The sequence below is a fragment of the Leptonotus elevatus genome, chromosome 6, assembly GCF_054856555.1.
Source record: "Leptonotus elevatus isolate MCC_2025b chromosome 6, RoL_Lele_1.0, whole genome shotgun sequence".
Taxonomy (NCBI): Eukaryota; Metazoa; Chordata; class Actinopteri; order Syngnathiformes; family Syngnathidae; genus Leptonotus; species Leptonotus elevatus.
The window spans coordinates 10,505,833-10,527,566 of record NC_141244.1 but is presented as its reverse complement, the minus strand read 5'-3'; the positions used below and the strand labels follow the sequence as shown (position 1 = coordinate 10,527,566).

Below are 21,734 nucleotides of genomic sequence, written 5' to 3'. Positions count from 1 at the left end.
CCCAGGGAATGAAGGAAAATCATCTAAATTTATCACATTGGCTTTTGCTGCATGCAAGTGATTTAAAAAGGATAATTTCAGCTCGACTGACCGTCCTCTGTGTGAGAGTAGAGCTCCACCTCTGTGTAGTCTCACAGTACATACACTACTAATTACTTGACTGCAATCACTCTTTATCTCCATTGTGTGCACACATACCAACATAGGCAAGCACACACACACACACGCACATTTATGCTATATGTAGATACAAATGGACAAATATACTGCAAATGTTGATTTGCATTGTACCTGTTTTTCACACTGGCCGTAGTCTGGACCCTGGTCTGGTTGAAAGACACACGATTCTCCATGGTTCTTAGCTATCTCAATTAGCCCCATGGCTGTCCTCACTGTAGCATTACGAGCATGGACGAACACCATTACCTAAGCATTAAATGACAAATTTAACACAAATGTCTGTCAGTCTGTCTAGCTATATTGTTACGTCATATCTAATTTGATATAGAGTACAAACTTGGTTTAAAGTTTAGTTGTTACGTGACCCAGTTTGTAACCCAAAGCGTTTGCAGAGGTAATGTTTCCCTTCTTAGCGAAATGAATGGAAATGCAATTCATTCTTTCCAGCACCAAAGTGAAGTTATATTTATCTTGTTTTCTTGGGGAGTGTGATTAAAATAAATACGGTAGAACAGGGGTCGGCAACTTTGATTGGCCCCAGCCAATTTTTCCCCCGAACAATTCTATCATGGGTCGAAATTACGAAAATTATTATGGTATTACTGTATAACGTGAGCTGAATATTTTGAAATATGAGCTGGAACATTGTGAAACTTGTTTGATGAATGTCTTATTAGGAATGAATGGGAATTTTTTTGTGGAAATTTTATTGCTGAAAAATATAAAATATTGGTGTGTGGGAATTTTTCTAATGTTGAAGAAAGATGTTGCCTTGTATCAGGCTTCTGCGGAGCTTGAAGATGCAATGATCTATGATCACAAGACCAGACTTGGTGACCCCTGATTTAGAGTCTTTACATAAAGTAAGGGTACCATTTGTGCTGTAGCACCAACCAATGACAGCTGTGCAAACAACGGGGAGAGTCATCACGCAAAGAATAAAACAAAGTAATTACAATACAATGATATGTGTGCAGATGATGCAGATAATTGTTGCAGTACTTGTGATTATCTGAATAGGGTGGAGAAATTACCTGATGGCCAGCTTTAACTTGTTCAACAACTTTGTTATAGCAAACCTCCTCCATGTCATGAATTTGCTGGATCTAAGAACAATTGAAAAATCACAATTATTATTATAATTCAAAGTCATATTCTGTTCTTATCAATATCAGCTTTTCGTTTGTGGAGTCAAAAGACACCACGCGTCCTCATGCAGCAAAATGCCGTATGTCAATCATGAATCATGGATTCATTTTTGTGATACACTATAGCTCACAAAACATCTTATATAACTTCTCAAGGGATAATACGATAGAAATGTAACTTGGAAAGGAGGTACTTTAGTCACTTTGCAGCTTGTACAGCAATACAGATATACTATCCACAGAAAAAAATTCAACACAGTCATTATTGCCAAAAACTGGCACAAAGATACAAACCTCATGTTGCGTATGAACGTCGTTCATCTATGCCAAGTACATCATGTTGATGTTTTTACTGATTGGCTGACTAATAGATTAGAGTGGTTAAATTTGGTGCTTTAAGGTACACTTCTCTCAGATGGGCCACTGGATGTTCAGCACAGCGCTTGATGGCAAATAACTAAAGATTGGTAGCATCCTGGTAAGGACTACCACAATTATTATGTATTGCCATGAGTCAAGAATGATGGTAGCATTATGATCAGACGCTGCCTACCAGCGCTGTGGTTCACTGATGGAAACATGCATTCCAATGCACACTGCAGTGTGACATACTTGTGTGAACAGCTGTAGTCCTTTTCAAAGCACAGTAAATCTATGCCGTCATACAAACTGTACAGAGACTACTAGTTAAGTTAGTATTGTCCCTTGGGAAAATATAAATGGGTTGCTGACGTGACGGGAGTGGTAGTACTGTTGTGAGGTATCATATTTTCCTCTGTAAATATAGATACAGTATACCATGTTTAAGATCAATGCTAACTTGATAGAATAATTCAAAGTAAACATTGGCACTACCAAATATTTGCCATCAGTGTTCTTTTACCTTGTTCGTAGCTTTAATGCCAACAAAGGTCTGTCCGAGTGGCACTGGTCTGAAACGACTGTCAAAGAAGAAGAGGCCAATATACGGGTTGACATGCAAGAAGGTGGCCACATCTAGATAGTTGGGAAGAGTGGCTGATAATCCCAGAATCCTAATCATACTCTGGGTGGACTCCACCTGGTAGGCAAAAACACATAATTTAAAAAAAAAACAGTAAATTCCATAATGATGGGAAACGATCATGAAATATGACAAGGATGTCACGTGGACAGCCACTACCAGCTTAAGAGCAGGCTCGGTGAGTTGGCATCACTCACAGTGCTTGTAAATGATCAAATATCAGTATATTACTATTTTGCAATCAAAAGCATTCATTAATGTTGTTTTAGCTGCCTTATAAAACAAAACCACTGTTCATGTCAGAGGTGTCACGAAAGCAAAAATATTAGCAAAATCATTGTTCTGCTTGATACGTTTGTTTTCACAAAAAGCTAATTTTCTCAGGATTTGGGGGAAAGCGGTTGAATTTCTTAATACTCATCTATGAACTACTGCTGATTACTTTGGCAGGAATTGATTGTATATGGAACTGCACCAGTCTGACCGCAGCATTGGGCGCAGGGCAAACGTGAGGCTAAAGAGTTCATCTTATTGTAGGTGAAGTGAAATGCAGGTGCTCAAACAAACAGTGTATGTAGCAATCTGTCTCTTTTGCCCATGTCAGTGCGAACAAGCATGCACTCATTGTATTTTGCACAGTTATCAAAAAACAAATTTTAATCTGTCTGCATCTTTGCTGATTTAATGTCATTATTTTATTATTTAAGAGGCAGTTAATATAAATACTAATCTTGAGATTAAAAATAAAGCAGGATTCTGAACCATTTCAGGGAAAACAGCTTAATGATGACAATAATGTAGTCCTATACCTGTCTGATGGTCCTGGCCACAAGGCTCTCGAGTACTGGTCCTCGATCTTCATGAAGAAGGTGAACTTCATCCAAGATTAGGAGACGTACAATCTGGGAGAGAGCAATGTCTCCAACACTCTTTCTTGTCACAACATCCCATTTCTCGGGGGTGGTCACTAACATCTGGAAACACATTTGGTCTTCCATAACAAATATGCATTAACAAATGATATATTTGTTGACCATGATCAATATTTTACAACAGTTACCACTAAAGACTGGACCTTGACCAAGGACCCACTTCCAGAGAAAACCATCCCCAAAGAACAATGTTGCCACCACCACGCTTCACTGTGGGTATGGTGTTCGTGTGGCAAACCTTCCTTTTTGGAATTATGGCAGTGCTTGTACAGCTCTGCAGAGGAGCTAATACTCCTTGCACACACTGACAATGAGAGCGCCACTGTCACCTACTGTGGTGGATGTGCAATTACACTTTATGCTAGTACAGCAATTTACAAAAATAAAGTTCCCTGTGGTTAGATGCCACTCCCACCCCCCAGCCCCAAAAAAATATTCAACCTTGGTTTCACTGGACCATAACACATTTTCCTATAGCGATTGTGAGATTTCTAGTGTGACATTGCAAAATGCAGCCAGGCTTGGATGTTTTTCTGTGTAAGATGAGCCTTCCAATTTTACCATCTTACCCCGTATCCCAGATAGAAGACAGGAGATTGTTCAATCTTGCTGTCAGCCTCTCAGCAGCGTCGCTAACCAATTTGTTCTGTTATTTTCATCTATTTTGAAAGGACGTCCAGTTCTTGGTAATGTCCTGGTTGTGGCAATACGAAGCTTCTTCTTTTTTTTCTTTCTCTCTTATGCTGACTGATACTTTTCAACAAGGAGAGCGCTCTGTTGCTATGGAAGTTCACTGTAGACAATGCCTTATGCTGACAATGATTACAACCCAGAGTACGGCTGATACAATTGTTAATGATGCTATTCGAGTCATTTTTTAGGTTATTCCAAAGGAAGCGATAGCAGAGCAAAAGGAACCTTTAATAGCTTTTTCTGAAAATGCATTTGACAACTGAACAGACTTTTTGCATGGAGACCTATTTTCAGACCACGGCATGAGCAGGCAAAATTTCCAAGTTTAAATTCAATTGATACCTGCACAAAACTCGCCGGGAATCACCGAGGTGGATTTTGTTCATGGACCTGTTGTCAGCCCAGACTTTCTTGATGATTACACTTAGTGAAATGCTTAAGTGGACTTTTGGAGCATGTACTGTAAAAGGTGATAAATTATACACCGCATTGACTAAAGAGCTCAAATTTTCAAAACTGAAATGTTATCAAACCAAACAAATGGTGTTACAAATAAAGATACTCCATCATAAGATGTACAAATGGTAGTCAGGCTTATGAATATTCCCATTCATCCTGGTCATTTCTTTCTCAAGGTGTTGAATCAACTGTGACGGCAACATCTTTTAAGATAATCACAGCAGTCCAGTTGTGATCGATACAATGGCCTGATAGAGAGAAAAAAAAGGCTATCATTTTGAGTTACCTCATATTGTGATTACAAAAGTGTCAGGACAACTATTAGTACATCTGAAGTTTATTCAAGGTTAATCAGAGCCACTTTAAAAAAATCGGCAGGTGTGTATTTAAAGGATTTTCTCGAAAAGTTAAGTCAAATGTCTGTTTGTCATGCTTTAAAAAATGTGCATGCGGAAGACCATCCTACCAGCTCTCCTGCTCGTCCGGGGAAACACTTCTCAAATGTCACTAACGCGCGAGCTCATCTTCATTATCAGCTTCATCTTCATCAGACTCTGCAGCCGGCCTCACATCATAGACGGATGTACTCTTGCGGCTCTCAGCTATTTTCAAAGTATGCGGTGAGCTCGGTGGAGCTTCAGCGATGAATGGCTGAATCCGAAGCTCAGCAGCTACATGCTACAAACACTCAAAGTGCGCACGCGCAGCTATTAACATGCACGCACAACGTTGTTACGGCAGATTGATTGACAGGATCAAGAAACAATCATTAAGATGAGCCGGAAGATGCAGCAACAAAAAATCCTTGAATATGATTGGTCAATTTGGAACGTTATCTCAGTTGTTTATTTTTATTTCACCACTTAAAAATATTTAAATTTATTTCAAGGTAATTGTACAGGTTGAGGCCACATTTAATGGTGTTGGTGGTGGGGGTGTTACAAAAAAAAGAAAAACAATTGGCATTTGAACAGGGGCATGTGTAGATTTTAAAGCCATACGGAATTCAATTGAAATTCTCATGTCTCCTGAATAACTTCTACGATGTAATGTGTACTGTTTATTGTCTTGACGTGCTGGGACTTTCACGCTACAGGTGAAGTACTCCAGGAAAAGGGGTAAAAACATTCTAATGGTAGCCAGAACTGAGAAGCCACCCAATTAGAGGTCATTTTCCTTTTGGATATGTCAAATAATTTGGTATTCACCACATTAACCTGTCCTGTGCAAGCATATTAGCCCCCAAGATTGATACGCTAGATTGAAACTATACAGAAAATATGTTTAGCAGCAAAAGACAATAAAAAAATATAAATGAATAAAGATTTGCAATGAAATAATGCTGTGACATAAACAGGACCACACATAGTTAAGCCACTTGGCCTTCCTCGGGGACATACAGTATTTGTGTGTATGTGGGTGGCAGGTACCTGTGTTCGTAGAATCTCCCCTTTGGTTAGCTGCATGTCACCTGTGAGTTCTTTGACAGTGATGCCCAGTGGCTCCAATCGTTTACTGAAGTAGTTGGTCATCTCAGCTGCCAAAGCCTTCATTGGAGCAACATACACTATCTGCAGACACAAAATTAAGTACACAACATTCGAGAATAAATGAGAAGGGTAGACACCACAGCGGGGTAAATTGGATTAGGGATGATGGAAGATACAGAAAGTGGTCAGTGTTAAAGGCTAATGGACAAGAAAAAGGTCCTGGTAAAATGCTGGTGATAAATGTTCGTAAAAAAAAAAAATTGGTAAATGTCACAATTCTAAATTTACTGACAAACAGCTCAACAGTGACATACAGTATGTGAAGTGCTTTTTTTGTCACGGGAGGACAGGAGAACCTACTGTATGTGTGAGTATGTTTATCGAGAACAAAGTCTCTGTGTGTCTGAATTATTTAGTTTATGCTCTGTTTGACACCATGGACTTAAAAGATGCACACTGGTACCTTTTGAGTGGGCTGCCATCCGTTGAATATTAGAACAAAAACCAAAACGATGTTTATATAGTTATATTTCAACATCTTATGCATTTGTGTCTTTGGAAAGGGCATCTTGATGCTACATTTCTTGATAAATAAAGAGCTAGCTTATAAATCAGCCCTCTTTTTCTTATTTTCCGTGATCCAATTCTGACGCACACACACACTGTGCAGAAGATTTTTTTGGTGCTGGACAGATCTTAGCATGGGTCCTCTGTCTAGATTGAGCATGCTGTTTCACCGTCACCATACAAGCGCTGTGCACAATATAACAACCCAAAATAACTTCTAACCAGCCATTTCCCAACAAAATTATTGAGGTAGTGTAAAAGCAACTTTTTGCAGCATAGATTCAGTTGATTTTATTTATTTATTGCACCATAGCTACTCTAATGATTATTCAACAAAGCACATTCCCTGTAGGACAAAAAACATAAAAAATGTAGCTTGTCAAACCCTTTAGCCCATTATAGTTATTTTAAGTGGAGAAGGAATTTGGAAGAGTTTGTTTTCATTTGTCAAGCTGCCATGTGCAGTTTCAGTTAGCGATGTTCCAAAGTTCAAGCAAACCTGTCGTAAATGCTTGGATATGATTAATCAAATTCACTCATTTCAATTTACAGTAATTTCTGGACTATAAGCCGCTACCTTTTTCACTTGCATTCGACCCGGCGGCTAATGCAAAGGTGCGGCTTATCCAAAAGATCACAAGGGGGAGTACAACAAAGGAAGCGCAAAAGCATCAGGCAGAGCAAAACAAACCAAGTGAGCCCACATACAGTAGGAGAGACAGAACGAGAAAGAGACAATTTGTGCCCTCATTATGGAAAAGAAAGTAGCGGGAATCCGGTGCGGTAACATTAAAACACCTGCGGCTTATAGTCGGGTGCGAATTATATGTATAACAAACTCGAGTATTCCCCAAATTGAGTTAGCGCGGCTTTTAGTCGGGTGCGCCTTATAGTCCAGAAATGATTGTACCCAAAATGCACATTTCCCCCTACCCGAAAGTCATGTCCCTCTTTTCTGCCTGGTTTTGTAGTTCACTGAATGGGGTAGATGCCACGGACATCAGCGCCGTTTCTGACCACTGCTGGCTGCGTTCCAACACTAGCACCCCCACCCCTGCGTCCCCCATTTGAATACTCCCGCTGATGGCCTTACACACTCCCACCCATCGACGGGAACGCGCAACCGAGGGGCACAAAAGCGAAAGCGCAAGAACTGGGACGCTGCCCACACCTCGCAAACAGGAAACGAAACAAAGCTAATGTGTGAAACCCGGAAATCGGAAGACACGCCTCCTCCGTGGCATATACCCCATGAAGTCACGTCATCTTTATTTATATAGCGCTTTCAAACAATATAATGGACAGATTAAATTCACCAACATCAAAGTTTGGCGCCTCAGTGATGTCAAGTTCGGACCGAACACGAAATATCACTCCGGGTTATCTACACCAGGGTTGCTTCAAGCGAAGAATGGGAGGGGCTACTTTTCCTCCAACAGAAGAAACAAAAAAAGTCAATCCAGTGACCAGTTGTTTTATTACTTTGCATGCTAAATGCTAAATTATTATCATTATATACATAAAGACTAACTTTGGCATGGGCGTGTCTTTCATTCACAATAGTGTGTGCAAAGATGGTAAATGGTACTTCATTTATATAGCGCTTTTGCACCTTACAAGGCCCTCAAAGCACTTTACACTCATACACTCATTCACCTACTGATGACACAGCATCAGGAGCACCTGTGGGTTCAGTATCTTGCTCAAGGATACTTTGACATGGTCACAATGGCATGGGATCGAACCCATAATCTCTGAGTTGCAAGACAACCACTCTATCACTGAGCCACGCCGCCCCGTCTCACACACTTATATGGAGACGTCAGTGTCTCCATTAATCGTAAGTGTATGTAAGGGGGAGGTAAAATTAAATTCCAGATGAAATTTGCATTCGTACACTCGTGTTCATACTGCACCTTGAATTCATCCTTTTTGATGACACCACCAGGTTGTATGTGTTGCCGAATCTCGTGAAGGACAGTCAACATGGCGATGTTGGTCTTGCCAGCACCAGTTGGGGCGCAGATTAGGAGGTTTTCGTTGGTGTTGTAGGCAGTCTCAAACACCAAAGATTGGATCCTGTTAAGACGCTTCATTCCTTTGAATACCAGTTGTCCAATCTGGGTCAAATGACACGTACGCACACACACACACACACACACACACCAGCACAAGCACATATACAAACAGTGGACGAAATAGGAAAATTATAATAGGAAAAAGTTCAGTTGAAATACTTGGTTACTGTACTTAAGTAGATTAAGAAATATGTACCTAACAAAAGTATTTTGCTCTCTGACAACTTATTTTATGACTTTCTTTTTATTTCTATTCCTGACTTTGTCAATATATAAGCGTACTTCTTTCAACTTCTGCATATAAGGGCAGCACAACATAAAACATACTGCGTACCAAATTATTATGCAAATTAAGTTTTTCTCTGATTATTACAAATACTCTGCAAATGTCATGTCATCAACTGTTAGAAAAAGGCTAATGCAGTCAAAACATTTCAACAGATCAAGTCACATTTTATCTTATTTAATAGCAGCAGCGTCACAATTCTCGCATCCATTGAACTTTTGAATTTTTGGACAGCTTCTGCTTGAATTTATTTCCAGGATGTCAGAATAGCCTCTAAGTTCTCTCCAACAAGAGCAACAAGTCCAATTAACATATCTTATACAGACAGTGTTCCTTTTGATCAAATTCAGAGTAAGCTTAAAGTTTTTCACATAACACCTGGCACAAATGGGGTGCTAGGTAGCTTCAGGCTAAAGTTAGCTTTGTTATGCTCAGGTCAATTCATGTGTGTTAACCATTATTATGTTGTGAATATGCAGGGATCTTTCTTTCTCTAACTTGTCCACATTCACTAACCTTTGAGTGAGGGTGTAAACATGGGGGGAAATGTAGCATTTTACACCTGTTGCGATTTACCACACCCAAAACAAGCATACGAGCCCAACAGAACAAACACTTTACAGTATTTGTAGCCATTTGCAAGAGAGAAAGATAAAAAAAACTTAAGGGTGGGTGCTAGTCATGTGGTAAAGAAGTTACTATATTTATGTTTTACTTTTTTGCTAGTTTTCTATTTTCTTATTGTGGCACAATTTTGTCTAAATTATGAAATTTATAATATATAAATTATCATTAGCAATTATAAGAACTATGTGACCACATTTAGACTCGAACAATTTAGAGTTTTCGTTAACTAAAACTAGAGATGATAAAAATGTGACTAAGGTAAATTAGCATTTTCGTCCAACAGACTAAAATTATGACTAAAACGGCAGCCAAAACTAACAGTGCTACATACAAAGAGTACAGTATATATGTGATCTTACCTCATCCAGTTCAGAGATGTATATAGGTTTCTCTTCAAAGCCAATAGGCATTGGTTCATTAGGTGGAATCTCCACCTCTTCATACATTTTGGTATTTTCTCTGCGGATTCCCTCAGGTAGTAGCAACTAAATGCAAAAAACATACAAAAATAATATTGTGAAACATGATTTCGTATTAAGTTGTCCCAGAGGTATAACATTTCTCACTATGTTCCTTATTGTGTATTATCATTTGCAATTGTATAGAACTACAACCACAATAACCACAATCATAAACAATGTTAAATTAATACATCCCAAACTTTTCAACTTTTTAAGGCCAGAAAAATTGATACAGCTAATGTATTGTATATCATCATACTGCACAAGTGGTCATAAAGTGTGGCTGGTCACTGTACGTATATTAGCAACAATATCCATTATACAGTATTATGTTAAGATGATAAAGGAAGGAATACACTGATGCCAGAGATATTTGCACTTTTACTCTTTGTACACAATGCCTAATCCAATACTGGACAATGAGTTATAAGTCTTGTATCGCTTTAACAGTTGTACAAGCACTCTATGGTGTATATACAATGTGTGTACATATCTGTATATGTACATTTCTTGTAAATGCATATGTGTCTCAAGAGATGCCGAAAAAAGGCTCACCCTAGATCCTCCAACGAAGGCAGGTGTCTTGGTGGCCTCTCCATAGCAGTCATAGACATTTGGGTATTTAATCCGCTCATACACTCTTTCTCTGCCAAGTACAGGTTCATGGCGTGCAGTCAACAGAGCCTGCTCCCTGTTTGAAAGAACAAGAATGCATTTTACCATCACATACAAATGTGTGAGGAGCAAAGGCAAAAACCTACAACGTCTGCATTCCCCTTTGTACAATTAATCATTTATATGAAAATGTACTAATGTGTTTCATCATACCACAATTCATTTGGCTGGGCTGAGAAAATTGGAACACTATCATTTTGTCATCCTTTATTAGTCAAGTAACAAAATAAATATTTTCTTAAAAGGAGAGAGATAAAGTAATTTCCCATAAGTTTTTTTTTTTTTACTACACCACATCACCATGTCAGTTGTCTAAAAATACTCGAGGTTGTCAGATTTAGCAAAAGCACATGTGGAGAAAAGGACAAACAAAGACAAAACAGTAAAGAAAGAAGACAAGAGATCTGATATACCGCTGGGCTCTCATCTCTTTTGGGTCAAAGTTCATGAGAGCGTCTGAGCATTCCACATCATCAGTTCCTTTTCCTCTCTTCCTCTCTCTCTTCTCCTCCCTGCGAAATATCTTCATCAAATGTTTTTCCTGTTCGGACTGAATGGTCACCTGACAGCCGTAGGTGGGCCGAGTAACTTCGTCACTGGCTTTTCGGATGGAATCTGGAACGGGGGAAATGAGGTTACGGGGTTGATCTCAAACACAGCGGGTGAATCCACTGAATGCACTGAAATCACAGCTTGCTCAGCTGTCAACTATCAAACATAAACCCTGTCATCTAGCATCTTTCTTGAGTTGGAGCCTGACCAAGCTGACGTTGGGGTGAGAGGCATGTTAATACTTTACAATTTACAGTCACTTTCATACATACAGGCAAATTACCCTCCAATTGTTTTATTTTTAAAAGAAGAAGAAAAAAAGAAAAAAAATGAAAATAAATTCCTTGTTCAGAGTTTGCAAACTTCACTTAACTAAATATTTGTTTTTAATGGTCAAGTACAGGGGGGAAATGGATGCAGTATTGGCAGTCAAGAATTTAGGGCGACAAATGATAACAGTAAATAAGTAGAAGAAATTCAAATGCATCAGAAATGTTGATCGTGTGAGGCAAAGGTGGCATTGAAGGTGTTAAAGTTCCCCTTCACAGCCCATCTGTTTAAGGCACAACAGCTCAATAAAGTCAGATTCGCTCCTGAAAACTGATGAGATGTGATGATTGCACTGCAGCCTGTGCTGATTGACTGAATGATTTCTACTTTATCTCATCTTGAGATTCAACCTGCTGTTTCTATCTTGCTGCTACCCGGATCCTGTCACTAGTATCCCACACACCAGTGCCCTCGACACATTACTTTTCCAACTCCTGTAACATGAGCGCCCTTTATGGTCTAAATGAATCTAAAAATCATCATCTTTGCTCCACACGTTCTGGTTATTATGCTGTTATGCTGTACCAGTAATCATTGTGAGACTGGGTGAATGAAGTGACAGTGTAAAAGCACGTTAAGCATCTTAAAGTTAGAATACAAGTGAAGCACATTTGCCATTTATTTCCACTGTACATTTAATTTAACTTTTAATGACATAACTTTCTCCTTGGTCTCTTGCATGTACTGTGAACATTCAATCATGGAACAACCAATAAAACAACATTAAATTCCCACGTTTATATATATTAGTGTTGTTGCAATGCCAACATTTTTGGTATTATAATTGCGGAAATGATACCAAGGCAAAAACCTAAAACATTTTTGGGTCACAGTCGTGTGAAAAACCAGCACACATTTCTCTTTTCGTCCTTTCTAACGTACTTTTTGGAGAGTTCGTTAGTCGAAGGAGAAAAGTTTAAAAACATGCAAGTCTATTGTAGTGGAGTACCGAGCAAGTTAATAGTACACTCAGACTTGTTCAGGAGCATTTACTATTCTCATCCCTCCCCAGTTATACTGTATGTAGTACTGTATAGCCTATATGCTGTTTAGACCCTGAATTAGCACATCTGTAACTTTAGTCATTTGTCCACAGACAAGATAAAATGATTAGTTTCAGGACAATTTTGTGAATGTCCTTGAGTGGCCAAGCCAGAGCCCAGACTTGAATCCAAATGAACTCTGGAGAGATCTGAAAATGGCTGGCTACTGACACTCTCCTTTCAACAAAGCTTGTAGCATCATATTTATAAAAGACTATGTTCATTTCTTTTATTTTTATACATTTTGAAAAACAACAAGAATTGTTTCATGTTGTCATTATGTGGTATATATAGACATTTAATGAAAACATTTAATTGATTCCATTTTGGAATAAGGCTGTAACATTACAAATCATGGAGAATGTGATGAATGATGAATACATTCCAGATGTACAGTATAGGAAAGAAAGAAAAACTTGTATTTACTACCTTGTAAATAATTTGACTGTGGCTGGAAAAGTAGGGAGTCAACAATCACTGTCCTTTGCTGCAGAAGTGTGGAGATCATTTCAAGAGCTTCTGGGCCAAGCAGCTCAAATAACTAGAAGGACAAGGAGAGAGAGGGAAAAAAATTACAGTAGCTGCTGTAAGTCAATAATACAAACATCCATGTGTCCAGCAAGTATACAAGTGTGCTCATCTAGACCAGTGTTCCACAAAAGGAACACAAAAGTTGCACACATTCAGGCTAGTCAAAATAAATTATGAATATAAAAATTTTATATTTGCTGTTTGACTCTTTGCCCATTTGAGGCATCGGTTTTCATCAATACCATTGGGCTGCAACTAGCGTTTAATCTTTTGATCAACAGTATCAGATTTAAAAAAGCATGTTTTAATATATATTCCGAAAAGTAATTATCAATATTCAGTAAATGGTAAATGGACTGTTTTTAAATAGCGCTTTATCTACACCGTTTGGTGCCCAAAGCGCTTTTCAAAGCCTCACATTAACCCATTCACACACACACATTCATACACCAGTGGTCGGCTGCTGCCATGCAGGGTGCTGCCAGGTCCACTGGGAGCAAATCAGGGTTCTGTGTCTTGCTCAAGGACACTTTGACATGGTCACCAGGGGTAAGGATCGAACTCACAACCTCACTGATGGGAGACGACCACTCTACCATTGAGCCATGCCACCCCCACACACGCGTCATGAGGACATGACTATCCGAGAATTATGGAGGACCAAAACTGCCAAAATTAAAAATAAATAAATGACTAAAAGTGAAAATAAAAACAGATATAAAAAATATAATTCACTTAAATATAATACTCGACTTGTTGTGGAGCAACTCAAGTCGCAAGTTGTGGTGAAAGTGGACAAGATAGTCGTCCATTGCTGAAGCTCTCCAATGCAAGCCAGCGAGGCTTTCCTTGTTCGCCGAGCCGCTCACTCGACCATTGACAGGCAGTTTGCAACGGCGGCGTCCAACCCAACACACACTTAGGACCGCCCTCTCATTTAAATAACATTTCGACCTGGCCGACCGTCTGCAGCACAAAATAAATAAATGTGAGAGCAGAGCGTTTTTATATTTAATATTATTTATATATTTCTTTTTGTATCTATTATGACATTTAATTTTATATTTATTTTTATTTTTTGAATCTTGTTTTTTATTTTTGTATTTATTTATTTATTTTGGGATATATTTATATTTTGTTGTTTTTGTTTTCATTTATATATATTTTTTAATTTTATTTTTTACATCTATTTTTATTTTAACTTTTAGTCATTTATGCATCTATTTATTCATTTATTTATTTTTAATTTGGGCAGTTTTGGTCCTCCATACATAATAGCATGTTTATGATGGATTCATGTCATTCATTCACGCTATATATCCAAGATCCCAGATGAACTTTCTCACATTTCTGACACACACTTCTGCTAACTACCACCTCCACCACATACTTTACGAAATCTATGCATATACATCATCAATCTGTTCGAATGAATGCTTCAAATTGACCGACTTTGTGTGCAGCCCAAACTGCCATCTGTTACGGGTTGTGCCTCATTATCGCTCTGCCCAAGCTTAAAATTCAGATTACAGTACAGTAACATCAATCAGACCCTCCTCCACCCCTCGCCATGAATAAATATAAACAACACGAATACACGTTTTTTTGCAACGGTGATTCCAAAAGCCATAATATGTCTTTGGCACTGCACCACCACTCAAAAAGACTTACGGTTATGTATTCAGCTCATTAATATATTATCTTCAAAAGATGATCAAAAAGTAATATAACTACTACCACAGTTACTAATTTAATTGTATTTAATCATCAATATATACTGCTTTGTAGTGCGAAGAACAAACAACAAAACTGAACCAAAACTAAACGCCATGAACCTTCTTTTTTAAATGAGATTTTTTACAAAACACGTACCTCATTTTGCAGCTCATCATTACTCTTGTTGGAGGCAAGCATCTCAAATAAAGAGGTGCACAGATCCTCTGGGCTGGATGATATATTTCCTTCATTCAGATATTTCTCCACTTCTGTTCTGAGGATAGTTCCATTCAACAAGGATCTTTCTGTGAAGAAATTCTCTTCCTCATTGACAACATTGATCTTACTTTGTTGATTGTTTAAGAAGTTGGTAAAGTCCAAGCTCATGTTCTGATCTTGGATGCCAGAGCAGGGCAGTTCTTCCAGCGGCTCGAGCATATAGTACTCATGGGAGAAGGCAATGTTGTGTCCAAAAGAAGACCCTTGCTGAGGTTTGTGTCGTGGGCAATAGGATTGGATAAATTCCTCAATTCTGGAATCACTAAGAGAATCCATCAGCCGTGTCACACAAGTACAAGAAATTTCCGCAGCAGATGAGGGGAAAGGGCCAAACATCTGCTTAATGGCCCGAGTCTCCTCTGTGCCCACGTGGTCTTTGTTGTGGAATGTCTCCAAAAGAAAGACAGCAGCATGTTCAATTGCCTCTTGACCATTTTCACTCCCCACTGCAAATAATAAGAAAAAAAAATATCCTAAGTAATGATAGCACATAAAATAGTGTTCTGATTTATATTTCAAATCTAGACACAGTTCCTGCTTTTTCTGCTTCATGACATTCTGACATGTCTGCTACCTTGACTTACCAGTTCATAAATTTACAAGTTCATCACTTGGACAATTTAATATTTTGTGTTATGAGAAAGTGTTGGTAAATGGCTTAATACATTCCATTGCTCAAGTGACAATTAAGATGGAAACCCTTAGTGGAACATCATTCATGAACAAATCCATTTAAGAACAACATTTTCCGACAAATTTTAATTAGGTTTGCATGTGTGTGCGCATGCATTCCTGCGTTACCTATCTGTTTGGCTGCTGAAAGAAGGTTCTTTAATTCCTGTTGGACAGCATGTTGCTTCATTTTGTCCTGATGATCGGTGCAAAAGTGGAAAATCTTCTGCCAGGTGAGCCCATCTCTTGCAAACAGCTCCTGTCTCTTCAAACGTTTGGTCTAACATGAGCCACCAGAGATAAAACAGAATTACATTTCAGAAAATGGAATAAGTGGTTCAGAAAATGGATGGAAGGACGGACGGATGGATGATTGCATATGTAATTAATTTTTTTTTTTTTTGTATGTATTATTTTAATTTATTCATAGCAATAATATATCTATTATATTAAAAATGCGTAGAATTTATTAATTAAATAAATTGATTCTTGCATGTGTTTTCCATGCCCCATTTAATAATTTCGGCATGGTTGCCTGTGACTTCACAATGCCAAAAAACAATGCTGAACACATGAACACATCACAAACATATTTGTTGGGTATTTTGAGAGGCTGAAATGGCATTTCCATTCATTTCATTGAGGAAGTGTGGTTTGTGTTTTGAGTGTGGACACGAATTAAACTACAAAAATTCCCAAGCACCAACGTATATTCTGGAATTTTATTTCCCAATGAATTTCCCCCAATAGCCACAAAATAACTTGTATTGAATAGTGCAGGGTTAAATACAGAACACACACTGTGGCAAGGGCCTCATTTTCTATTGGTGGGGGCACATTTTGCACGAGGGGACGCATTTGCGCAAACGCGCAATGGATGTGTGGAATGCGTACGATCTCGTGAGGTACCCAAATTAGCACCATTTGTTTAAGGAAAGAGAAAGGCGTGGCAATGACGAGCCTCAACATCTGACCAATCAGAGGGGACGCTCAGAGCAAGACTTGGTCTAAATGATACCACGAGACGGGACCAAGCAAGAGGTAAGAGGTGAGGAGGGGAAGAACAGGAAGCTCATGCTTCAATTGATGGTGGATGCTGTTGAAATTAACTTTGTGGCTCAAACCTACTACTTATTAGATAAGAACATCTATATCCAGTCTCTGTCTAGAGTGAAGATTGATAAACTATACTGTATCCAAATCTCTGGATTGCCCTCCACATTGCAGTAACTCTCCCTGTTTCAGTTGCCTTTGCTGAATGGCGCTTTAAAAAAATAAATAAAGCTGACTAAGACAAGGACGTATGAGTGGCTAGCCGATTTTGAGTATCATCAATTATGACAATGCACAGCTTTGTCATTCAATTACTTAATGGAAGACTTTGCATAAAATCAAAAGTGGTCCTCTGTAAAACGCATACTTGCATGTTCACATTAGATTTGTCTTTATTTCAGTTTTGAAGTTAACTTTATTTAATATTAATTTATTTAATACAGATTTATTTTTTTTATTTTATTTTTTACAGCTGTTAACTGTTAAAAAAGTATCAAACGGAATGTTTTAGTATGGCCATCTTGTGTCTATGGCACATTTGTGATGGGGAGAGGTGGGAGTTATAAGTTGATTCTCAAAATGTCCGCAACTCAGCACACTTTAAAAATTCTGAATAATTTTGCATAGCGGTGACACGTTTTTAGTGAATGTTGATTATGTACCGCTATAATGCTCATACAGTATATATATATAAATTTCTCCTTACAACTTGTCTTAACGTTTATGATGAACACAATTGCGGTTAGCTTTGTGTGGCCCCTGAAAGCTGTCCCAATTTTCCAAAATTTTAAAAATGAATTACCCATATTGGATCTGAATTTACAATAGCCTGCAATTGTTCTATATGTAGGCTACTTATGTAGGATTTTATAACAAAAACAGCAATAATGGTATATTCAACAGGGATACAGTCATTATATTTGCTCACTGAACTATACAAGCTTAAAGTGAACAGGTTTTAAATGTTCTTACCTTGAGATCACAGATCTTTTCATCGAAGTTCTCATTCCTGGTGACATTAGAAAAGGAGCGTAGAGCTCCTGTCAGCCGCGGAGGCGACATATCTTACTCCCACAACGTCTTCAAAATGCTGCTCTAATATATCTCTGCTAGAGACAAAACAAAGAGAATAAAATGTACAGTCACTTTAACGTTCACGCTGCATTGAAATAATGTACGGGCTCTATCTGTCAGGTATGCTTTACTAGTCCAAATAAACTTCGACCCAAGCTAATGTTAGCTCGAGATCTTGACTGTCACTTCCTTATCTGTATAAGCTACAGCTATGCTAGACGCGTTTAGCATTTAGAATAATAAATGTGGTGACAAAAGAGAAGCAGAGCGTATCGAAAACTGTCAGTTTCATATAGCAACACATATGTTACTAAACACCTTCAACACCGGTCCGCCAGTAAGCAAAGGGTGGCCGACCGGGCAGGCAGGCAGGCACATGTCAACAAAAGTTCCACCGCGCAAAGAATTGTGGGTGACGTAGTTTTTATTACATCAACTAGTTAGAAGAGACAACGGAAGAGACTACGTTACCCATACACTTAAATACTTACGTCATACGAGGCTCTAGTTAGTTTTCTGAAAAACGAAATCAAAACAAAATTTCTGCAAATAAGGATAACGATAGAATAATCACTAATTATTTAGAAATGTACAGATATACAATGTAATATGTACCTCATAAGAAGGCGTGTTAGTTCATTTTATAGTATTTGTTTTAAGTAATAATGATCGGCAAAGAATTGCACTAATCTAACTTTATAGCAGTCCCACGACTACATTGCCACTTTGACTGACAGTGTATGTTATTTTTCCAGGTAAAACCCCTGTTATTATCAGTACGTGTTCTATGCTAGGATCCCTGTATGGAGTAATACCTCTCAAAGAACGAACTTCACAGTTTTTATTTACTCCTTCATCTCTCAGTATTATGAATCATGACTCACAGAGGTTAGGTTTAGACACCCCCCCCCCCACCCCCCTAATGGTCTTTTACTTTCATTTCATTGTTGATGGTTCTGTTCTGACAACATGATACAGATGAAGCGTTGAGTGGCACTAGGAGTTATACCATATTAGATCAAATTAAAAATCACATTCTTAGCAATGAAATGTGCATGTAGCGTTTCTCCCAGACTTAATGGTACAACTGTATGCCATACTGTAAAGTTGTAGCCGCAGAGGCAGAAAATAACAAGAAAACACCATTGAGAAATGGTAGCAGTCAATGGCAGTAGACAACTATACATGTTTTTGATTTGGGACTAGCTTGAGATCTAGATTTTCAAAAAATCCAGCTGCTCTATCTCTCAAGTTAATGTTGCATGCAAAGACATCAACAAACATTTCATTCATCACGTGAAAGAATTCCCATGCAATCATCTATCCATATATATTCCCCCAAAATTAAGTAGTTTATTACTTCATTTTATTTGAAATGTTCATGTTTTTTTGGTGAATGTGGAATGGCGCCCACACCCTCAATTGGCCAGCCACCATTGCACCGTACACATCCCAACTCCACAAGTCCTGTGCATGAATGGTGAGCCAGAGGCATTGCTGCAAGAAAATTCTGCAACCAGAAAGTATTGCGAGTCTAATGAGTGCGTATACTGCGCACACGCACACACACGCACGCACACCACTGAAGGGCATAGCTTGTAGGAAACAATACATCAGTTTGAGTCTTATCTATGTGAATTTCTCATGTTTGTCTTGTCATCCTTAATATTGTTGTAACCAACACAAACCTCATTTCAAATGAATATTCGGTGGATGACATTACCATGGGCAAAGTAATATGACCTGAACCACAAAGGAAAACTCTGGTTTTAGCTCAGTGCCTTTGAATTTAGATTCATAATGACAACCAGCACTATGGAAAATGATGGATAGAAAATACCATTCACAAATATTACATCTTTTTTTTTAATCATCATCATTTATTTTCCACAGCCTGCATGGCTTGCAATATGTCCGTCAGGTTTGTTTTTCAAATTCAATATATATGTTCCACGCAGTGTCATTCCCCTGTAGTTTTTCTGTTTCCTTCCTCAAAGGCTCCACAAGCTACTGGATCTTGTAAAATAAACAAAAAAACTGTCTGAAGCTTTACCCTAATTTAGAGGATGTATTCAATTGCCAACCTGGGTTGGGAGGGTTACTTAAAATTGTATATACAGTTACTAGTTACTTGTTAAAAAATGTAGTTAGTAATCTATCATGTATTTCAGCCTTCAGGAGATTTAATGATTGATTAAAACATGCGCTCAATGCTGAAATGCTGCTGTCTTATTATTATTATTATTATTATATTTACTTTTATTTTTCTTCTCAATTTCTACTGGAAAAAAATGGGAATTTATATTTATTTCAAAAAAAGTATAGTACATTTTTTTCACATCAGAAATTCTAGTTAAACGCCTTGTAAAATTTACTTAGAAATTCTGAGTCAATCAATCTTTACTAAGCTTTTCAAGTAAATATCACTACCATTTTTTTCCATGTGTTTTGTAGTGGTGGTGGCATTTTAAAGTTTTTTATTTTATTTAATAAAGTAAATTACAATTCGCTTGGTTTGACTTCTACAAAAGTTTTATGACCCAAGGAAAATGTGTGTCCGAATAGTGAGACTCGTATATATAATAATAATAATAATAATAATAATAATAATAATAATAATAATAATAATAATAATAATAATAATAATAATAATAATAATAATAATGCGAAAAATAAAATAATAATAATAATAATCATCATCATAATATCACAGTCATTACAGTGTGTCAGGGTCAGCTAATTATATTTCAAAACTCATTTGATTACTTACAATGAGCAGGGTGAGCACAAAGAAAATGGTTGTGGATCTCTCAATACTTTCTTTTACCCACTTCCCCTCAACCATTTCTTTCTTTGATTATCCTCTCCTCATTTCTGCCACTGAACCTGTTCAGACGCTGGTATTTATAAAACTGCTGTCGTGATACATAGCAGTGGCCCCTTGCCTCATTAAAATGCTTTGTTTGAACTTCTTCTCCAGTGTATTGCACTAATTGACAATCAGAGAGGGATGGACCAAGCATCCCTCTCTTTGAACTATACTTGATGCCAACCTTACTTTATTTAGTACACCACTGCTCTTTAGCATATGTACATGTACTGTATATGCGCTGAACCAAGTAACCAAATACAACTGACATAACAATACTATTCGATTTTTTGATGAGTTGCAGTGACTTAATTAAAATAAATACAAATGTGATCATCTGCATTTTTTTTCTATGAACAAAAATATTCAAAATGTGACTAAATTAACATAATATTTCATTAAGTTCATAGCAACAGACACCAATCACGGGCTACTGACTTGAGCTAAAGTCAAATTTAATGCCAGTACAGGATTAGTGAAGGTATTGCTCTCACTCGCACAACACTGTAAATTTCCAGATGCATGATGAATGCATGGCTCGCTAGAGTTCTGTGATGCGCCCACAGAATCGACTTGTTTGTTCTATGAGGGTAGCTGGGGGTTGCAATGATGATGATTTTAAAGGGCCCTAAATCCCTGGCAGCGCCCACACATCTGGAGATACAATTGTGGGCATAGCATTTTGCTTTTGGCTTCTTCAATAAACTGACACACCTGTTGGCTCTTTTAGCAACCGTGATCAATCAAATGCATGGTGAGAACAGAAACCTTTTTTCACACCCACACGGATTCGCCCATGGTTCTGTCCTCTTAGAAGTTTTTCCCTTCCTTTTCTTTCAAAATTGCAACATAACACTACATATTCACTATGTGCAATTATTATCACCAAATGAATGAATGCACATTGTATATATTTTGGCCTCTCATGTTTGCAAACCCAACAGTGTGGCTGCACATTTATTATTATTATGAGACATACATGGGGCATTTTTTATTGGGTTAAACTGCTCTGTTCA

The 21,734-nt window shown here is 37.9% G+C and overlaps 1 protein-coding gene across 2 annotated transcripts in view; it reads right to left on the bottom strand.

Annotated features, from left to right (window-relative positions):
• ascc3 (activating signal cointegrator 1 complex subunit 3) overlaps positions 1 to 18,249 on the bottom strand; it is a 56,244-nt gene extending 37,995 nt beyond the window's left edge. The window contains exons 1-14 of one of the 2 annotated variants that reach the window (XM_086078232.1): positions 18,168 to 18,249; positions 17,748 to 17,881; positions 15,852 to 16,002; positions 14,928 to 15,496; positions 12,954 to 13,065; positions 11,013 to 11,214; positions 10,480 to 10,615; positions 9,823 to 9,948; positions 8,389 to 8,592; positions 5,846 to 5,986; positions 3,141 to 3,305; positions 2,212 to 2,388; positions 1,215 to 1,286; positions 292 to 426 (exon numbers count right to left, since the gene is read on the bottom strand). In XM_086078232.1, the coding sequence (XP_085934358.1) occupies positions 292 to 426; positions 1,215 to 1,286; positions 2,212 to 2,388; positions 3,141 to 3,305; positions 5,846 to 5,986; positions 8,389 to 8,592; positions 9,823 to 9,948; positions 10,480 to 10,615; positions 11,013 to 11,214; positions 12,954 to 13,065; positions 14,928 to 15,496; positions 15,852 to 16,002; positions 17,748 to 17,837 (2,280 nt within the window). In that variant the 5' untranslated portion in view covers positions 17,838 to 17,881; positions 18,168 to 18,249. Of the gene's footprint in view, positions 1 to 291; positions 427 to 1,214; positions 1,287 to 2,211; positions 2,389 to 3,140; positions 3,306 to 5,845; positions 5,987 to 8,388; positions 8,593 to 9,822; positions 9,949 to 10,479; positions 10,616 to 11,012; positions 11,215 to 12,953; positions 13,066 to 14,927; positions 15,497 to 15,851; positions 16,003 to 17,747; positions 17,885 to 18,167 lie in introns of both variants that reach the window. The other variant, XM_086078231.1, reaches the window with a different exon arrangement.
• Positions 18,250 to 21,734: the final 3,485 nt, after the last annotated feature.